The sequence below is a fragment of the Pseudophryne corroboree genome, chromosome 10, assembly GCF_028390025.1.
Source record: "Pseudophryne corroboree isolate aPseCor3 chromosome 10, aPseCor3.hap2, whole genome shotgun sequence".
Taxonomy (NCBI): Eukaryota; Metazoa; Chordata; class Amphibia; order Anura; family Myobatrachidae; genus Pseudophryne; species Pseudophryne corroboree.
In genome coordinates, this window is record NC_086453.1 from 121,010,279 (window position 1) to 121,023,846 (window position 13,568).

A 13,568-nucleotide genomic window follows, 5' to 3' on the forward strand; every position below is an offset into this window, starting at 1 on the left:
CTACTGCAGTGTAAATATAGAACTATAAGGAATATACCTGGCATCATAAGCTGCAGACGATTCATCAATTACAGTACTAATCTCCTTTCGAGTTTGGAGCAGTTCCTAAGGAAACAAATAATAAAGTGAAATGTTACATGGCGTAGTGCCATGTGTTATATTTTTGTACAGTTTGGATGTTTTGCGTTTTACGTTAGTTTTTGTTCTCACCTTTTCAAGTTTTCTATACAACTGATCAAAACGAGACCTCTCGATTCTCAGTATGTCCAGCTCCTCCCTCATTTTGGCATTTTTTGACAGCTGGAGGTTGAACCTGGTCAGTGCCTAATTATCACACAGAGAAAGTCAGGAGGGGAAAAAAAGGGAGGCATAAATACAAGTCACATGACTAAGCATTGCAAATAAACAACAGCTCTCAATAGAATTATTAGGCATGTTCAAAAAGAAACATAAACATGAACCTTCACCATCTATCAATAGGGTCTGTACATTTCAAATACAATTGTGTTATTATTGACATTATTATTTATTATTAACATTTAATTATACAGCATCAGAATATTCCACTGGCTTTACAGCATGCTTGCCTACCACTGACATCACACCTATATTACACAGCAGGGCTACACACTGACATCACACCTATATTACACAGCAGGGCTACACACTGACATCACACCTAAATTACAAAGCAGGGCTACACACTGACATTGCATCTAAATTACAAAGCAGGGCTACACACTGACATCACACCTACATTACAAAGCAGGGCTACACACTGACATCGCATCTAAATTACAAAGCAGGGCTACACACTGACATCACACCTACATTACACAGCAGGGCTACACACTGACATCCCACCTACATTACACAGCAGGGCTACACACTGACATCACACCTACATTACACGGCATGTCTACACTCTGACATCAAACCTAAATTACAAAGCAGGGCTACACACTGACATCACACCTACATTACACAGCATGTCAACATACTGACAACACAGCTACATTACACAGTAGGGCTACACACTGACATCACACCTACATTACACAGCAGGGCTACACACTGACAACACACCTACATTACACAGCATGTCTACATACTGACAACACAGCTCATTACACAGCAGGGCTACACACTGACATCACACCTACATTACACAGCAGGGCTACACACTGACATCACACCTACATTACACAGCAGGGCTACACACTGACATCACACCTACATTACACAGCAGGGCTACACACTGACATCACACCTAAATTACAAAGCAGGTCTACACACTGACACCACATCTAAATTACAAAGCAGGGCTACACACTGACATCACACCTAAATTACAAAGCAGGGCTACACACTGACATCACACCTACATTACACAGCATGTCTACACACTGACATCACACCTACATTACATAGCAGGGCTACACACTGACATCACACTAACATTACACAGCATGTCTACACACTGACATCACACCTACATTAAACAGCATGTCTACACACTGACATCACACCTACATTACACAGCTTGTCTACACACTGACATCACATCTAAATTACAAAGCAGGGCTACACACTGACATCACACCTACATTACACAGCAGGGCTACACACTGACATCCCACCTACATTACACAGCAGGGCTACACACTGACATCACACCTACATTACACAGCATGTCTACATACTGACAAAACAGCTACATTACACAGTAGGGCTACACACTGACATCACACCTACATTACACAGCAGGGCTACACACTGACAACACACCTACATTACACAGCATGTCTACATACTGACAAGACAGCTACATTACACAGCAGGGCTACACACTGATATCACACCTACATTACACAGCAGGGCTACACACTGACAACACACCTACATTACACAGCATGTCTACATACTGACAACACAGCTACATTACACAGCAGGGCTACACACTGACATCACACCTACATTACACAGCAGGGCTACACACTAACATCACACCTAAACTACAAAGCAGTGCTACACACTGACATCACACCTAAATTACAAAGCAGTGCTACACACTGACATCACACCTAAATTACAAAGCAGGGCTACACACTGACATCACACCTACATTACACAGCATGTCTACACACTGACATCACACCTACATTACATAGCAGGGCTACACACTGACATCACACTTACATTACACAGCATGTCTACACACTGACATCACACCTACATTACAAAGCAAGGCTACACACTGAGATCACACCTACATTACATGACAGGGCTACATGGTACATACTGACATCCCATAGTGTGCGGTGATATATAGATAGATAGATAGATAGATACGTTACAATATATATATATATATATATCTCAGATAAGGATCCATAGGAGAGTACACTTTCAATTACTAAGAGGTGGAGTACACCAGGGATCTTCCCTGAATCTTTTTACTCTTAGTATCTGACCTACTATATGATATTTCTGAATCAATCAGGTGTTTGGGCCATGATAAGAACTATATGCCCATTTTTTAAGCCTGAACACTCGGATATACTAGATTTTCTTCTGATGTATTTTGCTTCATTTATAGTAAGATGTACCCCTGATGAAGTCTCGACAGGAGACGAAACGAGTTTGGTTATCGATTTCAGTTTTTTTGACCTCCAATTTGCGTGTATAGAAGGAGGAAAATCAGAATCGCTGTGAAAAAGAATCACTGTGGAACAAAGGACTATATTGTTATTTTATATGACTTTTTATTAAATTTGTCAATTAAGTGGATGTTTGTCCTTTTAAGTATAATGATGTTATCTTCCGCTATTAAGCAGTAAATGCTTATGACATTGTGAATCTATTTGGATTTTAATAATTTAAGGGCGCTCATTCTCTATTGGAATATATTCTATTCGATTTGGCTCTTGCTAACAGGGAACCTAAGGGAAGGTAGCTGCTTGGGTGTAGTATGATTTCAAATTATATTTATAATTCATTAGCGCAGAAAGAGGGTATTGGTTGTTTATATCTATACTATATATGTATCTAGCTATTTGGTTAATCACGGATTTAATCAATTTGTATGAATGACAATTTTTGTACGTTTTCCAGTGTTTGGGAGCAAATGGTCGATTGTCATTTGCTCTCATTCATTATCAGATTTCATTCCATGCAGCCAGATTTGCCAGATAACTGTACAGTGCATGTCTAGCTTTATTGCTCACCCGGTCCAAACGATTCTCCATCACCTTCACATTTTTCTGTGACTGCACATTCTGTTTGGCAGATCCAGAGGACGCTCTCACTTGTTTTCTCTGATCAGAATTTTTTTTCTCCCAGGATTTTATCTACAAAATAGTTTGATGTTTAATATATTGACCATTGAATTTACATAAATTGCTTTTTTTTTTAACCACAGTTAGTATAGAATAAAATTATGCTTTTGTTATAACTTGGCAACAAACCTTATATTACACATTGCTACCATGTGCTAGGTGACTTTTGTCCATGCAAGACTGGCTTTCTTACAATGTTATTTTGTACGCTGTTGTTCCTTCCCATTTGTCAGTAGAGAGTTTACTAGTCAGTATCTATACACTACTAGACAGAAGAATAGCACCTCAAGCCAACGATGAATCATAGTTGCTGACTACATTTTTGAAGGATTCAGGCTGAAGGCAGATGTCATTAGTGTCTACTATATAAATATAATATCATCTTCAAGGGCTTAATCACTTAAGCTGGGTACATACTTCAATCTCGAGTCCGACGGCGGGTGTGTACCCCTGATATGTCTGTGAATGACGTCATTCACAGGCATATTGCGCTAGCTGTGCAGAACAGCCGTTGGCAGACATATCTTCAGATATATTGGCGCATCTGGCTGTGTGTATGGGCCAGTGATGTGCGGAGAGGTAAATGGCTCAGGAGGCACTGGTTAGTATCAGAGCCAGATTAACACACACACATAGGAACCCAAGGGTTCAAGTGGGCATTATACAGAGGCGCAGCAGTACAAACTGCTGGGAATTTGGTGAGTTTTGATCAAAGATGTGTGACAAGGTAGGCAGGGGAGGCACTGCCTCACCTGTCATAGACCAGTATCCTCCAGAGTTTTGACTATAAAATTATGAGAATACAAAGAAGATATTTACAATATCTTTTTTGTAATTTTTAATATAATTTTTGTAGTCAAAACTCTGAAGTTTACTGGCAGTGCCTCACCTGACCGCACATCATTGGTACGGGCAGTCCGTCGACCACACGTACACTTGCTGCAGGGGGCTGATGCCACAGCTGAACAGGCAAATGCCAGCCCAGCTGGGTGTCCTGACTGACACCTCAAGCGGCCAATCGGTAAATGTGTATACTTACCTGTATCGGCAGCTTGAACGGCGAGATGGCGGGTCTGCTGACGTGACGGTCAGGTGTGTACCCAGCTTTAGCCTGTACACTTATTATTTTTTCAAATATAAAAGAAATGTCCTTAATCTGTGCACTTCTTTCAGCAGCACCGCAGGAGGAACCTCTGTTAGCAGGAACCAATAAGGCGATAGCAATATGTGATGTTTTTCCTTGGTGCGTTATATCCAGTTCCAAAATGTACAGAACCAGTATTGGTAGACTTTGTCCCTGAGGTATGGAATAGGGGTACCTATAATGACTTACCCTCACACCCAAAAATCACCCAACAAATAGAAGCCCAAAGGCTGAATTAGTGGTTAACAATATTTAAGCATTTATTAAAATACATAAAATAGTATACACTGGTTCATTACAATTGGCAAAAACATAGAAACATCAACGGCTCCTACAACAACCCTGTTTACCACCAAGACCACTGTTGTAGGGGCCGTTGATGTTTCTATGTTTTTGACAATTGTAATCAACCCAGTGTATACTATTTTATGTATTTTTAATAAATGCTCAAATATTGTTAACCAGTAATTCAGCCTTTGGGCTTCTATTTGTTGGGTGATTTTTTGGGTGAAGGTATGTCATTATAGGTACCCCTATTCCATATCTCAGAGACAAAGTCTACCAATACTGGTTCTGTACATTTTGGAACTGGATATAGCGCACCAAGGAAAAACATCACTTATTATTTTTTGTTTAACATTTACCTCCTGCTCCAGATCACTAATGGTTTGTTTCTCCAGAGCTAGTTGCTCATCCAACTCATCCTTCTGTTCTAGTAGGGAATGCAGCTTTCCCTGGCTGTTCTGGTCACGAGACTGGTTGCTTCGGCTCTCCGAGATCCTCAAATTTTTCAGCAGTTCGTCCCTCTCTTTCTCCAGTGCATTCATCTCTGCCCTGTACAGAGATAAAGGCAGCAGCTGACACATACTATTATATTGTAATTACCTGCCATTTTATAAAACATATAACTCCTCGTCTTAATGAGATTTTGTACTTTGAAAAAACACAGTTAAAAATAAATAAGTAGTGCATACTTGAGTACTTAAGCATACAGTACCATCACAAATGTGATTGTGTATTTAAAGGTATTTGCTGATAAATCTGGTATCAGCATATTATATAATGCAGTCTATGCGTCCTACAGTATATAGATGTGTCCTCTTACACCTAGCTTCAACACGCCATGTGGCACAAGTAAGCTGCGACAAGCTCATGTATCTTCTGTTTAAATGTGCATCCTAATCGCATGATGCGATGCGACTAAACCGCTTCATGAGACTGCACTGATAGATTTGATATGTAATACTTCTATATCTTTGTGCAACTGAGTCTGTAGGGATATGGATAGTGAAATGGTTAGCATTACTGCCTCACAGCACTGAGGTCATGGGTTCAATTCCCACTATGGCCCTAACTGTGTGGAGTATGTATATTCTATCTGTACTTGTGTGGGTTCCTCCAGGTATTCCAGTTTCCTCCCACAATACAAAACATACTGGCAGGTTATCTGGATGCAGATAAAAAATGACACTACTTTGCAAGTGTGTCCATGTTGTGTTAAGGGCAGACTAGATGGGCCAAGTGGCTCTTATCTACCGTCAAATTCTATGTTTCTATGAGATGTTTGGAGCGTTTGCATCAATAGTGTAATGAGACACATCTGTACTAGCATCTAAACTTATGTAGCATACCTCCCAACTGTCCCAATTTTCGCGGTGCAGTCCCTTTTTTCATGGACTATCCAACTTGTCCCAGTTGGGAGACCCTCTCTCAGCGGCGAATACACTACTCACCAGCAGAGATCCCGGGCATGGCCAGCAGCTCAGTGCGCTGTTCATGACCCCATAGTGATTAAACGGGTGCATGGCTCGCAAACGCGGCACTTCCCATGAGGCCACACCCCCTAATCTCTGTGTGCACAGTGCCTACTACCTCCATGCATGCAGCTATTGGCCCCATAGTTACCCTGCCATTCCTGTGAGCACAGTGCCTGCTACCTCCATGCCTGCAGCTGCTGGCCCCTAAACTATCCTGCCATCTCCGTGTGCACAGTCTCTACTACCTCCATGTCTGCAGCTGCTGGCCCCTTAGCTACCCTGCTATCTCTGTGTGCACAGTGCCTGCTACTTCCATGCATGCAGCTATTGGCCCCTAATCTATCCTGCCATCTCTGTGTGCACAGTGCCTGCTACTTCCATGCCTGCAGCTGCTGGCCCCTAAGCTACCCTGCCATCCCTGTGAGCACAGTGCCTGCTACCTCCATGCCTGCAGCTGCTGGCCCCTAAGCTACCCTGCCATTTCTGTGTGCACAGTGACTGTTACCTCCATGCCTGCAGCTGCTGATCCTTAGCTACTGTACCCTGCCATCTCTGTGTGCACAGTGCCTGCTACCTCCATGTCTGCAGCTGCTGATCCTTAGCTACTGTACCCTGCCATCTCTGTGTGCACAGTGCCTGCTACCTCCATGCCTGCAGCTGCTGGCCCCTAAGCTACCCTGCCATCTCTGTGAGCACAGTGTCTACTACCTCCATGTCTGCAGCTGCTGGCCCCTTAGCTACCCTGCCATCTCTGTGTGCACAGTGCCTGCTACTTCCATGCCTGCAGCTGCTGGCCCCTAAGCTACCCTGCCATCTCTTTGAGCACAGTGTCTGTTACCTCCATGCCTGCAGCTGCTGGCCCCTAAACTATCCTGCCATCTCCGTGTGCACAGTCTCTACTACCTCCATGTCTGCAGCTGATGGCCCCTTAGCTACCCTGCTATCTCTGTGTGCACAGTGCCTGCTACTTCCATGCATGCAGCTATTGGCCCCTAATCTATCCTGCCATCTCTGTGTGCACAGTGCCTGCTACTTCCATGCCTGCAGCTGCTGGCCCCTAAGCTACCCTGCCATCCCTGTGAGCACAGTGCCTGCTACCTCCATGCCTGCAGCTGCTGGCCCCTAAGCTACCCTGCCATTTCTGTGTGCACAGTGACTGTTACCTCCATGCCTGCAGCTGCTGATCCTTAGCTACTGTACCCTGCCATCTCTGTGTGCACAGTGCCTGCTACCTCCATGCCTGCAGCTGCTGATCCTTAGCTACTGTACCCTGCCATCTCTGTGTGCACAGTGCCTGCTACCTCCATGCCTGCAGCTGCTGGCCCCTAAGCTACCCTGCCATCTCTGTGAGCACAGTGTCTACTACCTCCATGTCTGCAGCTGCTGGCCCCTAAGCTACCCTGCCATCTCTGTGTGCACAGTGCCTGCTACTTCCATGCCTGCAGCTGCTGGCCCCTAAGCTACCCTGCCATCTCTTTGAGCACAGTGTCTGTTACCTCCATGCCTGCAGCTGCTGGCCCCTAAGCTACCCTGCCATCTCTGTGAGCACAGTGTCTGTTATCTCCATGTCTGCAGCTGCTGGCCCCTTAGCTACACTGCCATCTCTGTGAGCACAGTGTCTGTTACCTCCATGTCTGCAGCTGCTGGCCCCTTAGCTACACTGCCATCTCTGTGAGCACAGTGCCTGCTACCTCCATGCCTGCAGCTGCTGGCCCCTAAGCTACCCTGCCATCTCTGTGAGCACAGTGTCTGTTACCTCCATGTTGCTGGCCCCTTAGCTACCCTGCCATCTCTGTGTGCACAGTGCCTGCTACTTCCATGCCTGCAGCTGCTGGCCCCTTAGCTACCCTGCCATCTCTGTGAGCACAGTGTCTACTACCTCCATGTCTGCAGCTGCTGGCCCCTTAGCTACCCTGCCATCTCTGTGTGCACAGTGCCTGCTACTTCCATGCCTGCAGCTGCTGGCCCCTAAGCTACCCTGCCATCTCTGTGAGCACAGTGTCTGTTACCTCCATGTCTGCAGCTGCTGGCCCCCAAGCTACCCTGCCATTTCTGTGTGCACAGTGACTGTTACCTCCATGCCTGCAGCTGCTGATCCTTAGCTACTGTATCCTGCCATCTCTGTGAGCACAGTGCCTGCTACCTCCATGCCTGCAGCTGCTGGCCCCTAAGCTACCCTGCCATCTCTGTGAGCACAGTGCCTGCTACCTCCATGTTGCTGGCCCCTTAGCTACCCTGCCATCTCTGTGAGCACAGTGCCTGCTACCTCCATGCCTGCAGCTGCTGTCTTCCGTGGGGCCGGGAGGGTCACCCGATTTTCGGGAGCCTCCCGGCCATTCCGGGAGAGTAGGCAAGTATGCCCTAAGCTACCCTGCCAGTTCTGTGTGCACAGTGCCTGCTACCTCCATGCCTGCAGCTGCTGGCCCCTAATCTATCCTGCCATCTCTGTGTGCACAGTGCCTGCCACCTCTATGTCTGCATCTGCTGGCCCCTAAGCTATCCTTCAAAATAAAAATATGCCCTCCTCACTGATTAGGTGCAGGGTGCTAGAATAAATACTATGGGGTCCATTTATCAATGTGTTTTAGATATTTAAAACTTGTTGCATATGCTACATGGTGCTCCAGCCAATCAGCTCCCAATTGTCACTTTTCAAACACATAACAATTAGGAGCTGATTGGCTGGAGCATCATGTAGCATATGCGGGTGTAGTACGGTATGCCAGCGCTCGGGTTCCCGGCGACCAGCATACCGGCGCCGGGAGCCCGACCGCCAGCATACTGACAGCGTGGCGAGTGCAAAGGAGCCCCTTCCGGGCATGGTGGCGTGTATTTTATTCTCCCTCCAGGGGGGTCGTGGACCCCCACGAGGGAGAATAGCTGTCGGTATGCCGGGTGCCGGGATTCCGGCGCCGGTATACTGTGCGCCGGGATCCCGACATTCGGCAAACTGAAGACCACCCAGCATATGCAACAAGTTTTAAACAGCTATGTGTGGACAGTGACTGTCTTTATTTTATCTATATCACAAACGTGTTGTCACTGTCCTTACGCTATACCTATGAGTAACCTGGCCTAGATTTTGTAGACAACAGAAGAGATCGTATTGCTGAGACATAAATAAAACATCCACCATTGTGTTTATCTGAAAAAGTGCATCTGCTTAGTATATCAATGATAAGCTATGTCATTGTCAGCTATGCATTATGTATAAAGTGACATACAGGGCCGGATTCAAATGTGCTCTCCCCCCTCCCGGCCGCAATCGCTCCCGCCAGCAGTATTCTAATGTCACTGCCGACAGACGTGACACGTTCATTTCAGCTTGCTACCCCCGGGTGTAGCGAGCTGAAATGCGCGTAAAAAGACCCATTTGGGTCTTTTCATGATCGCGCCCATTAGTTTAGTCAGGTTTAGGTGCGCAATAGGGGCGATAATGGGGGCCATTTGAATATCGCCCCTCTATCTCCCATCACTTTAGACGGGAGATAGGGGGCGCGTTAAGGTTTGAATTCCCGCCACAGTATTCATGACATGAATATTGCCAGAAAGGGTGTTTCTGATGTGAAATACAGGTCCATTTGCTTCATTAGTGACATTCTTATCTACAGCATACAGATGTCTCTTCATATGAGGGGTCATTCCGACCCGATCGCAGGCTGCGCTTCGTCGCAGCCGTGTGATCGGGTCGGAACTGGGCAAGCACTGCGCCCGCATTGGCAGACGCGTCGTTGCGACTGTCGCCGGGCAGCGATGCCGCTAGCGAAGAAAGCAGTCGCAGCAGCGACTGCAAGAAGATTGACAGGAGGAAGGCGTTTCCGGGGCATCAACTGACCGTTTTCTGGGCATGAAGATCCGAACACAGGCGTGTCGAGGCTTTTGGAGGGCGGATGTCTGACGTCAATTCCGGGACCTGCAACACTGGATTCATCGACAGGATAAGTAAGTCTTACCCTGGTCTTGTTTCACACAAAACTTTTTTGCATAGCAGGGCTGCACAAGCGATCGCAGCCTTGCTATGCAAAAAAACACTCCCCCATAGGCGGCGTCTAGTTGATCGCACGGGCAGCAAAAAGTTGCTACGTGCGATCAACTTGGAATGACCCCTATATTGTGGCTCCAAAGAGCCCCTCTATTGGGGTAAATTTGCTAAAGCTTGTAAATGAAATATGGTAATGTTGCCCATAGCAACCAATCAGATTCTGTGTATCATTTTCTCTGATGCAATAGAGAAATGATAGACAAAATCTGATTGGTTGCTACGGACAACATCACTACTTTTCATTTTTAGAAACTTTACTAAATATACCACTATGTGTGCCAGGGCGACTCAGCCACACTGAGCATTTTTCTCGCTCAAAATGTGTCTGATTCACATAAGTTCAACAAATGGAAGCAGCAAATCTTTACAAGATTACACTGATCAATTTAATGTGCAATTTAATGTACATCTGTGTGCAACTGAGTCTGAATCTGTATATGAAGTGCTATGATGCAACAACATCGACTGTCTCTAACACCAAGATTTGTTCTGCTTTATCTGCGACTTTTGTACGTGTTTAAAACTAATTCCTGTGCAGCTAAAATTGTAGCTCAGCCGGCGATGCGAATAACACGCACAATTTAAAGAAACCGTACGCTACACGTCTCAAAGCACCTTAATCACGCTGGACATCTCACACCATACAGCATGTAGACTCTAAGGGGTCATTCCGACCCGATCGCTCGCTGCAGTTTCTCGCAGCGCAGCGATCGGGTCGGAACTGTGCATGCACCGGCGCCGCACTGCGCCAGCGCATGCCAGCCGTCGTTGCCTAGCGATCGCCTCTGAGGCAGAGACGGTTGCTGGGCGGGAGGGAGCTGGACGGCGGCGTTAAGCCACCGTATAGGGGGCGCGGTCCGGCCAATGCAGGCGTGGCCGGACCGTTGGGGGAGGGGGCCGCGGCAGCTGCGTGATGTCACACGCAGCCGAGGCGAGCCGGGCAGTGACGAGTAGCTGCCAGCCAGCACGCTAAAGCTGCGCTGGTCGGGAGTTACTCTTGAAGTGCAAAGGCATCGCCGCTGTTCGATGCCTTTGCACTTCTGCAGGAGGGGGGAGCGGCACTGACATGCGGGGCGGACTAGCCCTGTGCTGGGCGTCCCCCCGCCTGTCAGTGTGAATGATCGTAGCTGTGCTAAATTTAGCACAGTTACGATCAACTCGGAATGGACTCAGAATGACCCCCCAAGTTTAAGAGGACACATCTTTATGGACGCTATTCAAAACCATTCCAGTAAATTCTACCGGAACGGTTCCTGAAATCTTATCACAAGTCACACATTAATTTAATGTTAAGTCCATGAAGCCTAAATCAATCTTCCTACCACTAGTTTTGCCACTCATTAGTTTTCTGGAAGGAGGGATGGAGCGAAGGACATCTACTATTTAATTGATGCTGATGTTGTCTTTAATTTATAGTAACTCTCCTGCATTCTGCTGTGCTTGCACAGGCAGACAATGCATGTCACACAGCACATCAGAACAAAGACAGTGGATCTGGAATTAAGTTCTCGGTAAATTCAGCCAGATATCTGTCGTACTTATACAGATAAATGAGGATGGAGTGATGTAAAGTTCAGCATCACACGTGATGTCAATCACTGTCTAATTGGGATAAAAGTGGTGGATGACCTCTTGGGATTGGTGCATTTTGTGGAAGATTGAACAAGCACAAAAACGGTACTGCATCACGACTAAGAACTTCAAGCCAAAATATGCTATGCTGTTTCCCTAATACGTAATCCTTTTTATATGTGTTATGTAAGCATTCAACACTAACAGTGTAAAAATAAGTTTATGCAAAGTCCCCAGCATCCAGTACAATACATAGTAAGGATATAATGGGATTGAGGTAATAGAATAAGGATAACAGGAGTAGGGTAGAATTTCCTCTAGGAGTTATTAATGATGAAATGAAGGATGTGAAAAAAAGGATGATGTAGTTAGAGGTAAAGGGGGCAAATAGAGACAACTAAAAAAAGATAGAGAAAAGGAAATTAGGTGGAGGTGGAATCATGGACTATGATAAAAACAAGAAAGATGCAGACCATTACATATGAAGTTTAGGTTACTCATTTGTAATAATTTATAATATTTCTTATAGAATTATCGCTCACTTTGCTAAAGCCCCCAACAGATAACAAGGAACCCTGCTAATGTCTGCTTTCTAGGCAACCTTCTAGATAAAATGTATTTGGTGTATAGGTGCAGATTCACAATTAAATACTGCGGGGTATATTGTTTACAGATGAATGGACAGACTTGAACAAAATATGAATCAATGTGATAACAAGAAACAGATAACAGTGTGGGTATTAGTACTGGAATACACACAGGAACAGACCGACGTAACAATGGACTAAATGTATGAAGCAGTGATAAGAGTAGAGAAATGAACCAGTGGAGAAGTTGCCCATGGCAACCAATCAGCGTTGAAGTAACATTTATAATTTGCATATTATAAAATTATACAGAGCAGCTGATTGGTTGCCATCGGCAACTTCTCCACTGGCTCACTTCTCCACTTTGATCACTGCTACATACATTTACCCAAATGGCTGCTGTAGAAAACTCTGGTGTTCAAACGGTTTAGGCTGCCATTGCTATAGGAATGTTAGTGTACCATTTGCCTTTTTTTGGACCTCTTGGTATCTGATAGGATCTGACAAGTCATAAAACCACAAACTGTTGAATTTTCAGGACTCCCACTCAGATTATGTACCTCTTCAGTAGAACATTCACAAACCTATAACAATCCATTAATATTAAGAGAAATTGGCTGACCTAAAGCAATCATTAACCTAGAACATTCAGAGAGTTAGGTCGACCTGCAACTGTCAGTGCACTAGAACATTCACAAAGCTAAACCGATAGCAATCAGTGCACTATAACATATGCAGAACTAAATCAAGCTGTAGCAATCAGTACACTACAACATTTACAGAACTAGATCAAGCTGTAGTAATCAGTGCACTAGAACATTTGCAGAACTAGATAGACCTATAGAGCAATCAGTTAACTAGAACATTTGTAGAGTTGTATTGAGCTGTAGGAATCAGTGCACCACAACATTTGCAGAACTATGGACCTAATTTAGATCTAATCGCACGGCTGCGTTTTTTGCTGCCCTGCGATCAGATAGTCGCCGTCGACAGGGGGAGGGTAAAAGCGCTGTGCAAGTGTGCGATCACATGTGTTGCAGAGCTGCACAAAAATCAGTTTGTGCAGTCTCTGCGCAGCCCAGGACTTACTTATCCAGTGCGATTGATTCCTGCTGATCGAGACCAGAG

At 45.4% G+C, this 13,568-nt stretch overlaps 1 protein-coding gene across 5 annotated transcripts in view; it reads right to left on the minus strand.

Moving 5' to 3' along the window:
• The window catches only part of ODAD1 (outer dynein arm docking complex subunit 1), a 210,052-nt gene that overhangs the window by 114,704 nt on the left and 81,780 nt on the right, over positions 1-13,568 (minus strand). For all 5 annotated transcript variants that reach the window (XM_063942770.1, XM_063942772.1, XM_063942769.1 and 2 more), the window contains 4 exons: positions 5,127-5,316; positions 3,228-3,350; positions 211-324; positions 38-105 (listed from right to left, as the gene is read on the minus strand). In XM_063942770.1, the coding sequence (XP_063798840.1) occupies positions 38-105; positions 211-324; positions 3,228-3,350; positions 5,127-5,316 (495 nt within the window). The remainder of the gene's footprint in view (positions 1-37; positions 106-210; positions 325-3,227; positions 3,351-5,126; positions 5,317-13,568) is intronic.